Genomic DNA, 20,749 nt, shown 5'->3' on the forward strand with positions numbered 1-20,749 from the left:
ATTCTGCCACTTGAAGATTCAATTCATAACCCTCTGACCCGCTCCCATACCTCCCAACTTGTGTATCAGTCTTGAGAACACAAGCTGCAAAAGCTTTATTGACATCCAGAGAGGCAGTATTTATTGCACATTCTTGATCCAACACTTTTGTTATCTCATTAAAGGACTCAATCAGGCTGGTTCAGCATACTCCTCCATCGCCTGATGTTCTCATATTCATTTCAAGGAGGTGCACAATCAATGTACACTACTGACTTTACACTAACAAAGTATCTGCTCTCTCCAATCCCTTGGAATCTCCCACATTGTCAAAGATGAGTTAAACAGAATTCCAGTGTGGCTTACCTGACCTAGAAAATAAATTCCACCTCCAACAATAAAAGCGGATATCACTGTGCCAAACACAGCAAATAAAGTGATAGAACCTATGTTCTGAAAGAAATTACCCTAAAAAAAGAAAGAAAAAAAAAAAAGGGATAAAGAACAACATAATATCTCCAAAATCTATAGAGATACAAGCATACATAACATAACACAACTCTTCCGTTCTCCGATTCCCTATTGTGGCTGTGCCACGTGAACTTGATCTTACCACATCACCACTCTGTATTTGTTCACACCGGAGCCTGCAAAGGCCTCTCCCGTACTATGTATGCCACATTGAGCCTACAAATAGGTGGGAAAATGTGGGATACAAATGTAACAAATAAATAAATAAAACGAACAAACATGTGCTTGTCAGTGATAGCCTACACAAAACAAGTAGATTATTTTCTTGTTATTGGTTGAAGAATGATTTCTTTGACCACTGTTCAGTAACTAATTTTTTTTTTAAAGCATTTAGCTCACACCTTTCCAGTAGTAGTTTGAGGCGAGTTACAGTCAGGTACAGTCGGTATTTCCTTGTCACCAGAGAGCTTACAATCTAAGGTGTACACTTACTAAGGAGTGCTAAGCTGCCAATGCAAGTTATAGGTTGCACTAACTGTTAAGCCTAGTGCACTTTAAAACAGCCAATGCACTAATACAGTGCTTCTCAAACCTGGTCCTGAAGACACCCCAGCCAGTCAGGTTTTCAGGATATCCACAATGAATATTCATGAGAGATTTGCATGTACAGCCTCCACTGCATGCACATCTCTCTCATGAACATTCATTGTGGATATCCTGAAAACCTGACTGGCTAGGGTACAGTCACGACCAAGTTTGGGAAAACACTGCACTAATAGTTAGGCACTATCTGCTTAGCACGGGATGGGGAATGGGCCTGTCTCAACACTGGGCAGTGGATAACGCGCACTGACAAATATACAGTTAACTTTGGTTCATTCAGTGCCACCGTTAGGGGTGTCCGGGATCACTGTGCCTGAAAGTAAGGCACATTAGGGAACATTTCTTTGTAGAAACTGCAGTTATTACAGAACCACTGCACTGAAGGGAGGTTAATTATGGCTGTCAGTGGCGTACCAAGGGTGGGACAGTCCGCCTCTGGTGCACGCTGCAAGGGGGTGCAGTGAGCAGCCGCGTGGCTGTCTGCTCCGACAGTTCTCTGCTCCCTCTGACGTTATATCCTGTTCCAGGGCAGGGAACCAGTGGAGCCAACAGCCGCACATTTGCTCCCTGCACCACCAGGAGGAAAGAGCGATGCTGTGGGGGGGGGGGGGGGAGGGGGAGGAGATGCACAGCAGCGATCCGCCCCGGGTGGCAGCCAGCTTAGGAATGCCACTGATGACTGTTAACCTGCGTTAAGTGCAAAAAAAACTTAGCAATCTCTGGTAAATATCCCCTAAGTTTGTATCAGAGGAATGGAGGGCTATGTGATTTGCCCAAGGCTACATGGAGCTGCAGGGGGATTTGAACTCTGCTCTCTTTGGCTCCGTCTGTTTTTGTAACCACTAGACTACTCCTCCACTCTAAAGTATAATTAGTTGAATGACTGATTAAGTTACCCTCCTTGGTCCTTGTGACTTGTCAGTGAGGCACTGCACTGCTCTGAAGCTGTACTGTGAGGTCTTGGCAAAACAAAACCAATCTTGGAAATTGTGCAATTACATTGCAAAATAAAAGACAGGTTCAAGTAGAAACAGCTTAACCCATCAGTTTGTACTGTAACTAACAGAATATGGAACTGATCTCCGTTAGGCAGTGGTGCCACAAGCCTTCACTCTTAACTACTTTTTTTTTTTTTTACATTTTATTAGGTTATCAATAGAAAAACAAAATAAAACATGGAAAAGAAAATAAGATGATACCTTTTTTTATTGGACATAACTTAATACATTTCTTGATTAGCTTTCGAAGGTTGCCCTTCTTCGTCAGATCAGAAATAAGCAAATGTGGTAGCAGATAGTATATATAAGAGAAACATCAAAGCATTACTTTGACAGTCTGACAGAGTGGGAGGGTGGGGGTATGCATGGGGACATCAAAGCATTTCATTGATATTCTAACAGGATGGGTGTTGGTAGGTGAGAGGAGGGTAATAAACAGAGAAATACAACTTTATGGTTTATAATGGGTTAGAAAACCCAGGTCATTGTTAAGTCCTGTCTGTTGGGTGTTAAAATATTCAATCATTCTTATTTCAAAGGTCTTACGTTCCTGTATTGTTTTAAAATTACTTTTCAGTATTCTTACTGTGAAATCACTGGTGCAGTGTTCTGGTCTTGTAAAGTGTTGGCCCAGAGGGGTGGGGGCTTGACTGGCACCGGCTATTTTCATGTGATGTCATATACTATCTGCTACCACATTTGCTTATTTCCGATCTGAGGAAGAAGGGCAACCTTCGAAAGCTAATCAAGAAATGTATTAAGTTATGTCCAATAAAAAAGGTATCATCTTATTTTCTTTTCCATGTTTTATTTCTATTGATAACCTTTAAGAGTGGACTAACACGGCTACCACACCTCTCTACATTTTATTAATAAGAAATAGCAATATGTCCTCTAGATTGTTCACTTGTCTTTAGATTGTTCTCTTGTCTTTTAGATGGTAAGCTCTTTGAGCAGGGACTGTCCTTCTATGTTTGAATTGTACAGCGCTGCGTAACCCTAGTAGCGCTTTATAAATGTTTGTTAGTAGTAGTAGTAGTAATATGGATCCCTGTATACAATGAATAACACAAATGAAAAGTACACCATACAAGAAACCGTACACAAAGATCCGAAAAACAATCAAGACTAGTACTAATAACAATAGAGTACTAACTTCCAAGCACTTACACCCCCACCTAGTAACCCATAAAAATGATATTTAAACTCCTTTAAGCAGAGAAAGCCTTTATTCTTGTAGCTCTCCCTACAATAAATCAAATTGTCAACCCCCCTGTTGTATATCCCACATAACCCTTTAGCCCTACTTAACTACTTTTTTTATAACCACCTTCCTTACAGGGACTTGCTCAGCACCAGCCAGCCCAGGGAGAAGGTGGCTATGGGGATTCAGTTTGGATCTTTCATACGGTACTGTTGCCAAGTCATCAAGTCAGCCCTGCACTCTCTTTTATTTTGACCTGGCAGTTTCCTCCTGCCCCTTTTATACTTTCAGCTCAATCAGAGCCCTGATACTTCATTTTCAAATCCCTACATAATATCCTGCAAAACACACCTTCTCTGGTTTCTGCCAGCCAAGCACCAAAGCTCCTTTCTTGACACCCTGCAATCATGGGCCCTGAATCCAGACACCAGGTTATTGCCCTTAAGCAATGATCACAACTTTCCAGCTTGTCCCTTGCCCCCATCCAAAGTCTGTAATTGCAAGTTTCACGGCATATACTGCTCCAGGAGCTGAACCAGTGATCTACTAAATGTCACTGCAATGCCGATGAGCCAGCCCCTGATTCTATTTTCAAAGTAAAACATACATCTTAAAGTAACATAGCTTTAGGTATCAAATCCAAATGCCAACTATAGTTTATGTGAAAACAAGTATCTCAAGTGTTTCCGAGCTTCTGTTTTTCAGGGTCCCTTATTTTGCAATCCACAAAGCTTAATGAAGGCTCTGAACTGGGGCAAAAAAGCTTTCAAATCTTGACAGTAGCTGCAGTAAAACAGCAAAAGATTGCAATGCATTAACCCCACTCCCCCCTCCAAATAAATATCACAAAATCCTTTGTGTTCTGAAAAGCTGATGTCTGACATCACCATTAATCTACTGTGACCTCTAGTTATTATTTTTTTGTATTAATCTCTAGATGATTCTACCAGAAGGTCATAGTGCATTATCTTGAAAAACTAGATCAGCACAGTTTTGAAGTTTCTGGCTCAATGACTATTGTCCTTCTTATCTAAGAAGAGACATACTATTTTCTTCTCTTCAAGTTATGCAGAACATACAGTGTTCAGGGGAAGCCTTAACAGGGACTGCGGGAGATATAGGGCCTCATTTGCATAAATCAGCATCGGCTAAAAGCACAGCCAAAAAGCAGGGCCATGTGCAGAATATACACAGTTGCTCGATGATAAGAGCCTACTCTCAAGGGCGATGTATATGTAAGTTTTTACTGAGAGTTGGGTACTGAAAGCACACAGTTATGCCATCGATATAGATTTCTCTCCTCCCAAGCTTAGAATAACCTGCATTTCTTCAGCAGGAATGGAACAGCTACATATACATTAAGGTGCTTATTTTAGAAGAACTACCGTATTTTTCGGACTATAAGACGCACTTTTTTCCCCCAAAATTTGGGAGGAAAATGGGGGGTGCGTCTTATAGTCCGAAGTTAGCGTTTTTGGACCTCCGTCCCGTACTTACACGATTCCATGTTCCCTGGTGGTCTAGTGACGTCGGGGCAGGAAAGAGCCCCCTCTTTCCTGCCCATCGCGCTGCTCTCCGTGCTCCTCAATGCTTTCTGACGGTCTCGGCGAGATTCAAAATGGCCGCCGAGATTCTCGGCGGCCATTTTGAATCTCGCCGAGACCGTCAGAAAGCATTGAGGAGCACGGAGAGCAGCGCGATGGGCAGGAAAGAGGGGGCTCTTTCCTGCCCCGACGTCACTAGACCACCAGGGAACATGGAATCGTGTAAGTACGGGACGGAGGTCCAAAACTCGGATAAGACGCACCGGAGCACCTAGGTTTTAGAGGAGGGAAAAAGGAAAATTTTTTTTTTCCTATTTCCCTCCTCTAAAACCTAGGTGCGTCTTATGGTCCGGTGCGTCTTATAGTCCGAAAAATACGGTATTTGGGTTTTAGATGTGCATAAACATCTAAATCCTGATTTTTATGATCCTGGGTTATACTCATTTACAACTAAAAAAAATTGCATCTGGCAAGGTGGTGTGCTCTGGGTATGTTTTGGTGGGACTAGGGAGGGCCTAAAAAAACTATTTATTTATTTGTTCAGCACATTTGATATACCGCTGTGGCCTTCACATAGGCATAAAGTGGTTAACACGTTAAAAAAAGGCAATGATGATAAAAAAGAAAACGAAAGAGCAGGATGGTGAAAGTAAGAGAGGCCTAGGTGGTATTGAAGTAGGAGACAAAGTTTTCAAAACTTGCTTAATGGGGTGGGGGGAGGTCGTTCCACAGTTTGGGGCCTAGGTAGGGTTACCATATTTTGTCCCCCCAAAAGGAGGACACATGCCCTGCCCCACCACACACCCACCCCACCCCCTTTCACACCCGCCCCGCCCCGTCACATACCCCGTCGCCCCCCCCCCCCGTCACCGCCCTCCCCTTACTACTGCCCTGGTGGTCTAGTGACCTCTTCGAGGCAGCAGAGAGCCCCCTCTTTCCTGCCCGGAGCGCTGCTCTGCATACATCCTTCCTGTTGGTGATCCTGGCACTGATTCAAAATGGCCGCCGAGAGTTAAAGTCTCGCGAGATCACTTCCACTCTCGGCAGCCATTTTGAATCGGCGCCAGGATCACCAACAGGAAGGATGTATGCAGAGCAGCACTCCGGGCAGGTAAGAGGGGGCTCTTTCCTGCCCCGAAGGCGGAAGAGGTCACTAGACCACCAGGGCACTAGTAAGGAGAGGGGAGGCTAGCAATCTGCCCGTTTGTCCGGATTTCTGGACAAACGGGCAGATTGGCAAAACCCGCCCGGTTGCCTCAAAAAGAGGACATGTCCAGGTAAATCCAGACATATGGTAACCCTAGGCCAAGGTAGCTGAATGCAGAGTCACAGGTAGAGAAGAGTCGAATGCATGAGTGTGGAGGGAGTGAGGAGGTGGTTATCTGCAAAGACAATGGAGGGGGATATAAGGGATGAGGGGGATACAAGGGATGAGGGGCGGAGGGGGATACAAGGGATGAGGGGCGGAGGGGGATACAAGGGATGAGGGGCGGAGAGGGATATAAGGGATGAGGGGCAGATGGGAATCTGGGGGGAGTCTTTTACTAAAGCTTAGCTCGAGTTATCTACAGCAGGGCCCATAGGAATAAAATGGGCCTTGCTGCAGATAACTTTGAGCTAAGCTTTAGTAAAAATTGGGGTTGTGGCTTAAGAAAAATTGGTGAGTACTGGCTGAAGACTGTTCAACCATCTAAACTGTAGGTTATAACCGTCAACTACCCATTCATTTACTAAATTTGAACTAGCAAAGTAGATATTGAGATTACAGCTGCCTAACTAGCACTTAATTTCAAGTCCTGCCTCAAATATAAGGTGTATTGGGATAAGACAACATTTGTGAACACGTGTGACCTCAGGACAAGAAATTCACCACTGTATCACCATGTATGTCTGAAAGCTTCTGTAATGATTTATTTTAAGGGAAAATGCAGCATAAAAACACAAGCCTGACCTTGGTTTGTCATTCCTTACCTTGTGCAATGAATAGCCAGACTCAAATATAATGGGAGGGAGCAAAAGAAGAAAAAACATATTTGGACGAAACATTTCTTCCTCCTGCAAAACCAAATAAAAATCAACATGTAATTAACAGCAGAAACGAGTCTATAACTAAGATCAGTAACACCTAAGCCTACGAAGAATCAAGAGAAATAAAAGAATAATTTTTATTTCATGTGATCAAACCTAGTGGAAAAATACGCAAACTCCAAACCTTCAAGTTTGATTAATGAAATTCCTAAAAGACAGCGAGTGTAATATTTAGAACTATTGCTTGAAGGGAAAGAAGTGAGAAGAAAAGCAGAAGAAAAACAGCTGGTGATGGAGAAGAGAGTTTAGGAAAAAGTATAAAGAGAGAAAAAGAAATCGGAACAGCTGAAATCATTTTGAGCTTTTACTGGAAGAGGTCTAAAAAACATAATTTAATTAAATTTAATCACACATTTCTATTCCACCTAACACAGCAGCTCAAGGCAGATAATCATATCATTGCATTTTTACAAATTATAGAAATATAAAAATCTACTAGTATGATACACAAATGCAGGGCAAAATCTGCTCAAAGAATACCAAATGCACACAACAGCTACCAAGTAGCAATGTAGTTTTGTTTTTAAATATTATGTACTAGTAAAATAAGGCCCGTTTCTGTCAGAAATGAAACGGTCACTAGCAAGGTTTTTCTCGGAGTGTATGTTTGAGAGAGAGAGAGTGTGTGTGAGAGATGGAGTGTGTGTGTCAGAGAGTGAATGAGAGAGAGAGAGACAGAGTGTGTGTGTGTGTGTTTGTGTGAGAGAGTGTGTGTGTGAGAGACAGAGAGATAGAGTGTGAGAGACAGAGAGTGTGTCAGAGAGTGTATGTGAGAGACAGAGAGTGAGTGTGTGCCCCCACCCCCCTCTCTCAGGACCCCCCTCCCCCCCTTTATGGTCTGAGGACCCCCTTCCACCCCCACCTCTCTGGTCTCAGGACATCCCTCACCCCCTCTCACCCCCTCCCCTGCCCCCCCTGCAGCCATCCATGTCCACCGACCCTCCTCTCCCCCTGCCCCCCCTGCAGCCACCCATGTCCAGCGACCCTTCTCTCCCCCTCCAGCCACCCATGTCCAACGACCCTGCTCTCTCACCTGCCTCCCCTCCAGCCACCCAGGTTGTGTAGCGAATTCTTCGGGGCAGGCAGGAAAGATCCCCAGTCCTGCCTGCCCACTGCTGGCGCTGACCCTTCCCCGCTGCCAGATCGCTGTTCAAAATGGCCGCCAAGACTTCCAATGGCGGACTCGCGAGACTTCTGCTGTAGTCTTGGAGGCCGCCCTTGTAAGTGTTGGCGGCCATTTTGAACAGCGATCCGGCAGCGGGGTAGGGTCAGCGCCAGCAGCGGGCAGGCAGGACCAGGGATCTTTCCTGCCTGCCCCGAAGAATTCGCTACACAATCTGGGTGGATGCAGGGGAGGCAGGTGAGAGAGCAGGGTCATTGGACATAGGGGGGCTGCAGGGAGGGCAAGGGAGAGAGGAGGGTCGCTAGACTTGGATCAGCTGTGAGGCATGGAATGTTTTGGGGGGGGGAGGGGGGTTCCGCGGGTTTTGAAGTTCACAGCATAATTGCAACGGTAACATCAGTCTGACTACAGAGCTTAGCTCAGCAACTCAGAAGGAGCCACGGACACAGGCAGCAAGATTAGAACGTTGGCGGTGAGAATTATTATATAAGATGTTTTGATTGTAAGGATGCGACGACACAGTAGGTTTTTAAACCTGCGAACTGTATTATTTCATGACGTGTATTTCTCATAATCGGCCAGCAGATGGTGTTTCTATTGTGTTTTAAAGCTGTTGCAGAACAATCTTTTTCTTTTTCAGATTAAGCTTGGTGAAAGGAAATCTGCAATACCATTGGCCAGATCCTTTCAAAGCTGGTGTTCTGGGCTCTGATTGACCCTGGAGTTCAAATCTAGCTAGGAGGTACTGGATTGTCCCCAGTCTCAGATAGGGAGTGCAGAGGGTAAAACATCTCTGCTCTGAGGCCCTGTTCAAGGACTGTAAGCAGTTAATTTTCCTGGACTCCCCAGGTGCTACTCAGATAGTAATAGAGTGTTTAGACAGTTTAATATTGATCCGTTATTGCTTGTTGATTTTCCATCTTTTTAATATCATTTCACTGTTCTACTTTTTGATAATAAACCAATTAGTTTATTAGCTCTGTTGTCCTGGACTAAGAATCCTGGTGTTTTGTGATTTTGGGTCTGTGGGTGCTTTCTATGAACTGGGGGATCCCTGGGATTGTGGCCCCAGTGTCCTTAGAAACCACCAGGAAGATAATCTTTGTGGGTGGGAGACTCACCCAGAGGTGAGTAGAACCTAGTCCGTGGGGTTGGCTAGTATACAGCACGTGCCCAGGTGCAGGTGGGCCTGAGCAGTGCTGGGGGGACAGACCTTATAGGTGGCTGTGGGGTTGACCCCAAGTGGGTGCTAGGCGTTCCATGACAAACCCGCTTAGTGTTATGCAGGATACAAGTTTTTAAAATAAAATAAATTAGTAACCGTTCACAAAATGATACTATATAAATAAGAATAGACATAGTAGTAAAAGATGTATTGCTGATAATCATGTAATCTCCCAAGTAATACTTCTTAAATAACCATGTTTTTAAAGAGCAGTGAAACCGCATGTAATTTGTAAGCACTGCTCACTCACTCATAGCAGACGTGGAGCCAGGATGAGGCAGGTTGACGGCGCGGGGGAGCAATAGCAGACTTCCACCGGCGCACATTTTCAGTGCAACAGGACAAAAAAAAATAGGCGCCAGCAGAACTCCATTTGGGGGAGCGGCTGCTCCCCTGGCGCCCCACCTAGCTACGCCACTGATCCTTAGCACTGTGGACAGACTAGCTGGGCAGAATGGATGGGACAGGTGGTCGGTTTTTTGCCATCATCTGATCTGCTATTATTAAACACTACTTGCTCACACGCCCCCGAGCACTTTGCCTGTGGAGTGGAAATATATGAACCGTACCTGCTCCACATTTATTAATCCTCGCTTTCAGCTGAACTGGAATTGAATTCTGAGGCTGTGAAACTATTAATTATAAAGTTAATAGATTCACCCTGGCCTTCCTTTCTGCTGCTAGCTATTATTTTGAACCTCTGATTCATAAAGTTAAGAAGTCTCAAGAATACCAACACCGGGAAAAAAAAGATTCTGTTTTGTATAATTGAAAGATTCAAAGTTTAAGAGAAAAAAAATTCTAATTAGCAGCTCCAGGAAACAAAGTGGAATAACCTATTTCTGAAAGGGGAAATAACTGAGGAGGACAGCATCTGCTCAGTGAACTGGGCCCACAGGCAGCATAGAGACCTCTAGCTTTGCAGCTATAAGAAAAAGAATCACATCAGAATTATATATTCCCTGTTCTATGCACTCCGCTGATAGTACTTTAAGCCAATGGTCTTTCACACACAAACTGGTTGTACCATAAGAACCTAAACTGAAAATTCTGACATTTTTAGAGCAAGTTTTGGCGGTACTGATAAATGAAATGCAGAGAAATATGGATAATGGAAATGTCAGTTATTACATCTCTCCCAGCATTTGATTACTACTACTACTATTTAGCATTTCTATAGTGCTACAAGGCATATGCAGCGCTGCACAAACATAGAAGAAAGACAGTCCCTGCTCAAAGAGCTTACAATCTAATAGACAAAAAAATAAAGTAAGCAAATCAAATCAATTATCAGGATGGAGGAGAGGAGGGTAGGTGGAGGCGAGTGGTTACGAGTCAGAAGCAATGTTAAAGAGGTGGGCTTTCAGTCTAGATTTAAAGGTGGCCAAGGATGGGGCAAGACGTAGGGGCTCAGGAAATTTATTCCAGGCGTAGGTTGCACCGAGACAGAAGGCGTGAAGTCTGGAGTTGGCAGTAGTGGAGAAGAACAGATAAGAAGGATTTATCCATGGAGCGGAGTACACGGGAAGGGGTGTAGGGAAGGACGAGTGTGGAGAGATACTGGGGAGCAGCAGAGTGAGTACATTTATAGGTTAGTAGAAGAAGTTTGAACAGGATGCGAAAATGGATAGGGAGCCAGTGAAGCGACTTGAGGAGAGGGGTAGTATGAGTAAAGCGACCCTGGCGGAAGACGAGACGGGCAGCAGAGTTTTGAACCGATTGGAGAGGGGAGAGGTGACTAAGTGTTAGGCCAGCAAGAAGCAGATTGCCGTAGTCTAAACGAGAGGTGACAAGGGTGCGGATGAGGGTTTTGGTAGAGTGCTCGGAAAGAAAGGGGCGGATTTTACGGATGTTGTAAAAAAAAGAAACAACAGGTCTTGGCAATCTGCTGGATATGAGCAGAGAAGGAGAGAGAAGAGTCAAAGATGACCCCAAGGTTTCGAGCTGAGGAGACAGGGAGAATGAGAGAGCCATCAACAGAAATAGAAAATGGGGGGGGGGGGGGGGAGTGGGGGGGTGGGTTTGGGGGGAAAAAATGAGAAGCTCAGTTTTGGTCATGTTTAATTTCAGGTGGCGTTCAGACATTCACACAGCAATGTCAGACAAGCATGCTGAAACTTTGGTTTGGATGCACGGTGAGATATCAGGGGTAGAAAGGTAGATTTGGGAGTCATCAGCACAGAGATGGTAGTAAAAGCCATGGGATGAGATTAATGAACCAAGGGAAGAAGTGTAGATAGAAAAGAGGAGGGGACCAAGAACAGAACCTTGAGGAGCGCCAACAAGCAGAGGGATAGAAGTAGAAGAGGATCCACTAGAGTGAACACTGAAGGTGTGGAGGAAGAGGTAGGAAGGGAACCAGGAAAGGACAGAGCCCTGGAATCCAAGTGAGGACCCTAGATCAGTGGTCTTCTGGGACCACTTTGGATTCTGAGCTGAAGGAGAGCTGCCAAATATGTTCTCATGTGAGGCCATGACACTCCTGACCAACGTGTGTCAATGACATCCATCCCCACCAGCCCACCTTCAAGTGTCATTAGGGGGGGGGGGAGGGGTATTCTCAAGGTTATGAGCATTTCCAAACGCATTCTCTTTTTATCTACTGAGAAATGCCTTGCCCTTCAAGCATGTGGCTCTCTCCCCCCCCCCCCCCTTTCCCCTTAAGCCTGGGTAGAGAGGCAGATTAACAGGAAAAAAAAAACAAAGACAGTGGGGGCCACTGCCCTAGATCATAAAATTCTGGTATTCTACCTAATACAATCAGGTATTGATGGGGAACTAAAAATTACTTTTGGGCTTTCCTTAAGGATAGAATCTTCATGGCAGCTAACAGGAAGTAAAATCCCAGTTAAGACTGTTAAAACAGGGTGTACCCTCAAGGTTCACCTTTGTTGCCAATTCTATTAAATATATAAATACAAATTAGCAATAAGTAATGTTAGGAGTTTTAAAGGCAGTAGGAAAAACGGCAAAAAAGTTCTTCCACAGCAATCAACAAACAGCTAACAGAGTGGAGGAATGTACCAAAGAAACAAACAGAAGTCAGATATCTTCAAAAGATTTATTCTCCTTAAAAAGTAACATGAATCACCTGAACCCGACACGGTCCATGTTTCAGCTGTTGTGTCTTCCTCAGGGGACACAGCTATGTCACATATAAAAATATATAAATATATATTTATGAAAGCAATGTGAAATGAACTAAATAATAGGGAGAAATATAGCAGACAAGAAAGTGATGCGAGGGGAGTTGATGCAAATGGTGGTGTGAACATGTTCGTGAGAAGACAAGACTACAAGACAGAAACCACAAAATAAAAATAAATGAATACAAAGCAAATAAAGCTCAAGGTGTGTGAAGAATATAGAGTGCATAGTAAAATGGTACCAATAAACAGAGTGTACTAGAAAAAAGAACATACCGTGTTTCCCCGAAAATAAGACACTGTCTTATATTAATTTTTGCTCCCTAAGACGCGCTAGGTCTTATTTTCAGGGGATGTCTTATTTTTCAGGGAAAATTCAGGGTTGCCCCCCCACCCGAGGTCACCGGGCCCCCCCTCCACCCGCCCTCCGTCACTCCCGGCCGGAACTAACCTTAAACACCTCCTTTCACCTTCGCACTCACAGCAAGCAGCAGCAGAGAAGGCCACTCCTTCCTTCCGCGTCCCGCCCTCGCCTGATGTAACGTCTGCGAGGGCGGGGCACGGAAGGAAGGAGAGGTCTGCCCTGCTGCTGCTCGCTGCGAAGGTGAAACGAGGCGCTTCAGGTTAGTTCTGGGAGCGACGGAGGGCGGGTGGAGGGGGGGCCCGGCAATCTTGGGTGGGGGGCGACCTTGGGTGGGGGCGGCGGTCTTGTCCGGCTCTCGGCGGCCCTGCTTCAAAAGCAAAAGGAGGAGCTTCAGGTTAGTTCCGGGAGCGACGGAGGTGGGGGGGGGGGTCTTGTCCAGCTCTCGGTGGCCCTGCTTCAAAAGAAAAACTTTGCTAGGTCTTACTTTCAGGGGAGGCTTTAATTTTCGGGGGATGTCCTATTTTCTGAGAAACACGGTACTAGTGTGTCATTAACAATACTTCAAAGTATGTGATCATGGTAACAGGGAAATAAAACTTCACCAGAACCAGGATGAAAAACATGAACCTATAAATTAAAGTTATAGAGAAAATGAATTAAACAAACATATTGAACATAGGGGTATACTGAGAATAAAACTTCTGTGTTTAGTGCAAAAAAAAAGAAAAGAAAAAACAACATATAATACAATCATGTAAAACATTGAATTCATGTAATTAACTATGAGGGGCATAATCGAACGGCGCCGGCCATCTTCAGGGCCGGCGACGTAAGTGGACGGAGTCAACCGTATTTTCGAAAAAGATGGCCGGCCATCTTTTTCTTTGCTAATACGGTTGGGCCCGGCCAAATGTCAGAGCTCACCGGGTTTGAGATGGCCGGCATCGGTTTTCGACCATAATGGAAAATAATGCTGGCGATCTCAAACCCGGCCAAATCCAAGGCATTTGGTCATGGGAGGAGCCAGCATTTGTAGTGCACTGGTCCCCCTGACAGGCCAGGACACCAACCGGGCACCCTAGTGGGCACTGCAGTGGACTTCATAAATTGCTCCCAGGTGTATAGCTCCCTTACCTTGTGGGCTGAGGCCCCCAAAACCCGCTACTCACAACTGTACACCACTACCATAGCCCTTATGGGTGAAGGGGGTCACCTTGATGTGGGTACAGTGGGTTTCTGGTGGGTTTTGTAGGGCTCACATTCACTACCAGAAGTGTAACAGGTGGGGGGGGGGGGGGGGGGGATAGGCCTGGTTCCGCCTGCCTGAAGTGCACTGCACCCACTAAAACTGCTCCAGGGACCTGCATACTGTTGTCATGGAGCTGGGCATGATATTTGAGGCTGGCATAGAGGCTGGCAAAAAATATTTAAAAAAATTTTTTTTGAGGGTGCACAATCTACAGTGCCCTGAAGCAGGAGTCGAAACTCGGCCAGAGTCAGGCCGTGGCTGAGAGACGCAGTGACGATAAAGCTATAAGTTAAGTGACCCTAGTACGTTTAAAAGTGGAGAGCTAGGAGACACGAAATTTAAAATAAGGAGGTTTTTTTAGCCCATGATGATTAGGTAGATACTCCCTAAGTTGAAGTTCAACGAAGGAGTGATCTACCCGCATTTGAGGCTTTTTTTTCCCCTCCTATTTAATAATTTGTTACCTAGACGGTAGAACATATAGGAGTGTACTAAATTAAAAATAAAAATATTCTGATGGGAAAGTAGCCATGCCGCTGGCAAGAGGATTCTAAATGCAGCTATACTGCCAAGCTGAATGATGTGCATACAGCTGATAAGGCATGATGTTCTGACATTGATGTACAAGGTACAGTGGGGGAAATAAGTATTTGATCCCTTGCTGATTTTGTAAGTTTGCCCACTGACAAAGACATGAGCAGCCCATAATTGAAGGGTAGGTTATTGGTAACAGTGAGAGATAGCACATCACAAATTAAATCCGGAAAATCACATTGTGGAAAGTATATGAATTTATTTGCATTCTGCAGAGGGAAATAAGTATTTAATCCCTCTGGCAAACAAGACCTAATACTTGGTGGCAAAACCCTTGTTGGCAAGCACAGCGGTCAGACGTCTTCTGTAGTTGATGATGAGGTTTGCACACATGTCAGGAGGAATTTTGGTCCACTCCTCTTTGCAGATCATCTCTAAATCATTAAGAGTTCTGGGCTGTCGCTTGGCAACTCGCATCTTCAGCTCCCTCCATAAGTTTTCAATGGGATTAAGGTCTGGTGACTGGCTAGGCCACTCCATGACCCTAATGTGCTTCTTCCTGAGCCACTCCTTTGTTGCCTTGGCTGTATGTTTTGGGTCATTGTCGTGCTGGAAGACCCAGCCACGACCCATTTTTAAGGCCCTGGCGGAGGGAAGGAGGTTGTCACTCAGAATTGTACGGTACATGGCCCCATCCATTCTCCCATTGATGCGGTGAAGTAGTCCTGTGCCCTTAGCAGAGAAACACCCCCAAAACATAACATTTCCACCTCCATGCTTGACAGTGGGGACGGTGTTCTTTGGGTCATAGGCAGCATTTCTCTTCCTCCAAACACGGCGAGTTGAGTTCATGCCAAAGAGCTCAATTTTTGTCTCATCTGACCACAGCACCTTCTCCCAATCACTCTCGGCATCATCCAGGTGTTCACTGGCAAACTTCAGACGGGCCGTCACATGTGCCTTCCGGAGCAGGGGGACCTTGCGGGCACTGCAGGATTGCAATCCGTTATGTCGTAATGTGTTACCAATGGTTTTCGTGGTGACAGTGGTCCCAGCTGCCTTGAGATCATTGACAAGTTCCCCCCTTGTAGTTGTAGGCTGATTTCTAACCTTCCTCATGATCAAGGATACCCCACGAGGTGAGATTTTGCGTGGAGCCCCAGATCTTTGTCGATTGACAGTCATTTTGTACTTCTTCCATTTTCTTACTATGGCACCAACAGTTGTCTCCTTCTCGCCCAGCGTCTTACTGATGGTTTTGTAGCCCATTCCAGCCTTGTGCAGGTGTATGATCTTGTCCCTGACATCCTTAGACAGCTCCTTGCTCTTGGCCATTTTGTAGAGGTTAGAGTCTGACTGATTCACTGAGTCTGTGGACAGGTGTCTTTCATACAGGTGACCATTGCCGACAGCTGTCTGTCATGCAGGTAACGAGTTGATTTGGAGCATCTACCTGGTCTGTAGGGGCCAGATCTCTTACTGGTTGGTGGGGGATCAAATACTTATTTCCCTCTGCAGAATGCAAATAAATTCATATACTTTCCACAATGTGATTTTCCGGATTTAATTTGTGATGTGCTATCTCTCACTGTTACCAATAACCTACCCTTCAATTATGGGCTGCTCATGTCTTTGTCAGTGGGCAAACTTACAAAATCAGCAAGGGATCAAATACTTATTTCCCCCACTGTATATGAAATATAGTGCATCTGACAAACTGATAGGAGAACAGGAAATTGGGGCGAAACCTTGGTAGAACAGTGCTCTCTTAAGCATGGCAAATTATGGCAATGCCACCAAAACGTCTGTGTGAATACATAAAAATAAGGGAAAATGAATAAAACAAATGGAAAAGTAATACAATGCAAGTGAGAAAGTGAACTAGTGCAGCGTGATAAGCAAATGTAAGGACTCAAAAAGTAGATATAAACACTAGTAGGAAAGATTCCTGTGTATGGCGTATGGAAAAGATTATACCACCGACCAAAAGGCCGCCAAAAAGATATGCATCATTAGGGTAAGGGTTCACAATATGTGCAAGAGTGCTTATAAAGATAGCAAAAACAACAATTAGGACTAAGGGCGTTGATCTAAAAGTAAGTGTGGTGCTGTCCAGACATAAGTAACATAGTAACATAGTAGATGACGGCAGAAAAAGACCTGCATGGTCCATCCAGTCTGCCCAACAAGATAACTCATATTTGCTGCTTTTTGTGTATACCCTACTTTGATTTGTACCTGTGCTCTTCAGGGCACAGACCGTATAAGTCTGCCCAGCACTATCCCCGCCTCCCAACCACCTGCCCCTCCTCCCAACCACCGGCTCTGGCACAGACCGTATAAGTCTGCCCAGCACTATCCTCACCTCCCAACCACCGGCTCTGGCACAGACCGTACAAGTCTGTCCAGCACTATCCCCGCCTCTCAACCACCAGTCCCGCTGCCCACCACCGGCTCTGGCACAGACCGTATAAGTCTGCCCAGCACTATCCCCGCCTCCCAACCACCAGCCCCGCCTCCCGATCTTGACTAAGCTCCTGAGGATCCATTCCTTCGGCACAGGATTCCTTTATGCTTATCCCACGCATGTTTGAATTCCGTTACCGTTTTAATTTCCACCACCTCCTGCGGGAGGGCATTCCAAGCATCCACTACTCTCTCCGTGAAAAAAATACTTCCTGACATTTTTCTTGAGTCTGCCCCCCTTCAATCTCATTTCATGTCCTCTCGTTCTACCACCTTCCCATCTCCGGAAAAAGTTCGTTTGCGGATTAATACCTTTCAAATATTTGAACGTCTGAATCATATCACCCCTGTTTCTCCTTTCCTCCAGAGTATACATGTTTAGTTCAGCAAGTCTCTCCTCATACGTCTTGTAACGCAAATCCCATACCATTCTCGTAGCTTTTCTTTGCACCGCTTCAATTCTTTTTACATCCTTAACAAGATACGGCCTCCAAAACTGAACACAATACTCCAGGTGGGGCCTCACCAACGACTTATACAGGGGCATCAACACCCCCTTTCTTCTGCTGGTCACACCTCTCTCTATACAGCCTAACAACCTTCTAGCTACGGCCACCGCCTTGTCACACTGTTTCGTCGCCTTCAAATCCTCAGATACTATCACCCCAAGATCCCTCTCTCCGCCCGTACCTATCAGACTCTCCCCACCTAACACATACGTCTCCCGTGGATTTCTATTCCCTAAGTGCATCACTTTGCATTTCATCGCATTGAATTTTAATTGCTAAACCTTAGACCATTCTTCTAGCTTCCTCAGATCCTTTTTCATGTTTTCCACTCCCTCCGGGGTGTCCACTCTGTTACAGATCTTAGTATCATCCGCAAATAGGCAAACTTTACCTTCTAACCCTTCGGCAATGTCACTCACAAATATATTGAACAGAATCGGCCCCAGCACCGATCCCTGAGGCACTCCACTACTCACCTTTCCTTCACCACCACCCTCTGGCGTCTGTCCGTCAACCAGTTCCTAATCCACATATGTAATGCCACACTAGGAAAAGACCAAGGGTCCATCGAGCCCAGCATCCTGTCCACGACAGCGGCCAATCCAGGCCAAGTGCACCTGGCAAGCTTCCCAAACGTACAAACATTCTATATATGTTATTCCCGGAATTGTGGATTTTTCTCAAGTCCACAATTCCGGGAATAAGATATATAGAATGTTTGTACGTTTGGGAAGCTTGCCAGGTGCCCTTGGCCTGGATTGGCCGTGTAGTGGACAGGATGCTGGGCTCAATGGACCCTTGGAGTGTGGTTGTACAGCCAGAAATATGGGTATGTTAATTGAAAAATAGTGAGTAATGTGGATGTGAGAACACAAAATTATGTGCAAAAAGTGAAAAATATAACATCTGGAGACATGTTTGGGGCGAGATATGAAAAAAGAAACTAAGAAAAAAAATCAACAAAAGGCGGCATAGTATGGAAGAGATGGTAGTACAATTTAGAATAATAAATATAATGAGAATAATCTTATATTTAAAGCCCCACAACTGGAAGAAAAATTAAAATGAGACTAAGAGGGGCATAATCGAAAGGGGCGCCCAAGTTTTCCTGAGGACGTCCTCACAGGACGTCCCGGCGAAGGGGCAGGGAAACCCGTATTATCGAAACAAGATGGGCGTCCATCTTTTGTTTCGATAATATGGTCGGGGACACCCAAATCTTGACATTTAGGTCATCCCTAGAGATGGTCTTCCTTAGACTTGGTCATTTCTGATTTTCGGCGGTAATGGAAACTAAGGACGCCCATCTCAGAAACGACCAAATGCAAGCCCCTTGGTCGTGGGAGGAGCCAGCATTCGTAGTGCACTGGTCCCCCTGACATGCCAGGACACCAACCGGGCACCCTAGGGGGCACTGCAGTGGACTTCATAAATTGCTCCCAGGTGTATAGCTCCCTTACCTTGTGTACTGAGCCCCCCCAAAACCCACTACCCACAACTGTACACCACTACCATAGCCCTTATGGGTGAAGGGGGGCACCTTGATGTGGGTACAGTGGGTTTCTGGTGGGTTTTGAAGGGCTCACATTCACCACCAGAATAACAGGTGGGGGGGATGGGCCTGGGTCCGCCTGCCTGAAGTGCACTGCACCCACTAAAACTGCTCCAGGGACCTGCATACTGCTGTCATGGAGCTGGGCATGATATTTGAGGCTGGCATAGAGGCTGGCAAAAAATATTTAAAAAAAATATTTTTTGAGGGTGGGAGGGGGTTAGTGACCACTGGGAGAGTAAGGGGAGGTCATCCCCAATTCCCTCCGGTAGTCATCTAGTCAGTTCAGGCACCTTTTTGTGGCTTGGTCATAAGAAAAAAAAAAAAGGACCAGGTAAAGTCGTCCAACTGTTCATCAGGATGCCCTTTTTTTTTCCATTATGGATCGAGGAAGCCCATGTGTTAGGCACGCCCAAGTCCCGCCTTCGCTATGCCTCCGACACGCCCCCGGGAACTTTGGTCATCCCCATGAGGGAAAGCAATTGGTGACGCCAAAAATCGGCTTTCAATTATACCGATTTGGGCGACCCTGGGAGACAGTGTGCACCAACTTCGGAATTACCACCAAGCGCCCTACCGCGGCTTAGTAAAAGGGCCCCTGTGCCAGGCGCTAATGTGCGCCTAAAACAGCAACAATGGGCCAAAGTAAGATGTGCTAAAGTGTTGTGTGCTACTTCTGCCACCTGCGTGCGCTAAGCAGTCGCTATTTTTTTTTCTTATTTTGTTTTGAAGGGGGCATGTCAGAAGCAGAGAATGAGCATAGATGCAATAACCAGTTAGTGTGCTGATTAATACATCTGTAACATGGGAAACCTTATCGCCTCCTAAATAGGAGGTAGTACACAGGGCTGCTGAGAGACTAGGCTGGGCCCGGGGCAAGGCTGCCCCGCCTCCCCCCGTCACTCCCCCTGCCGCTGCAGTCCGTGGTCTCACCTGCCTGCCTCCACGGCTCCAGGCCCCCTGCATTCAAGGCAGCAGTCGCAGATCGCCTCTCTTCTGGCCTTTCCTCCCTGTGTCCCGCCCTCGTCTGATGTAACTTCTGGTTTCCGCGAGGGCAGGACACAGGGAGGGAAGGCCCGAAGGGAGGCGATCTGACTGCCGCTTCGAATACAGGGGGCACGGAGCCAAGGAGGCAGGCAGGTGAGACTGGGAACTGCAGCGCCGGCGGCCTGACCCCGGCGCTGGGCCCCCCTTGGAGGCCCGGGCCTGGGGAATTTTGTCCCCCTGCCCCCCCTCTCAGCGGCCCTGGTGGTACGTGCTCCCATGTCATTTTTTTTAAATGACTGTGTACTAATGTTAACATTAACACATGGTCAGAAATAAAACAAATAGGAAAAGCCTTTCTTGATGACCATGTTAGAAATGGGCTTAGCGCACGGGAAAAGCCCATTTCTTAGCGCAGCTCAGTAAAAAGGCCCATATCTTAGTTCCTCAGTATCACAGGGCTCTGAACATGGATTACAGCAGGAGTCACACAGAACCAGCAGTCTTTAAAAACTGTACTGTGAATTATATTTTTTAAATTAGCACTTTAGAATGAAAGTGTTTAACTCTACCAGAGTTAGCATCAATTTCTTGAGTGAACCAATTTTTTTTTATTTTTTTTTTATTATTTATAATTTTTACATTATTCATCAAGCTTTACATCTTGAACAGAAAAGGTACTTCATCAAAGAAACAGAAAAAAAAAACAA

At 45.6% G+C, this 20,749-nt stretch overlaps 1 protein-coding gene across 1 annotated transcript in view; it reads right to left on the reverse strand.

Moving 5' to 3' along the window:
* SLC9A8 (solute carrier family 9 member A8) overlaps positions 1-20,749 on the reverse strand; it is a 179,895-nt gene that overhangs the window by 106,175 nt on the left and 52,971 nt on the right. The window contains exons 5-6 of the mRNA XM_030212977.1: positions 6,771-6,854; positions 346-447 (exon numbers count right to left, since the gene is read on the reverse strand). Of these exons, the coding sequence (XP_030068837.1) occupies positions 346-447; positions 6,771-6,854 (186 nt within the window). The remainder of the gene's footprint in view (positions 1-345; positions 448-6,770; positions 6,855-20,749) is intronic.

This window comes from Microcaecilia unicolor, chromosome 8 (assembly GCF_901765095.1).
Source record: "Microcaecilia unicolor chromosome 8, aMicUni1.1, whole genome shotgun sequence".
Classification (NCBI taxonomy): Eukaryota; Metazoa; Chordata; class Amphibia; order Gymnophiona; family Siphonopidae; genus Microcaecilia; species Microcaecilia unicolor.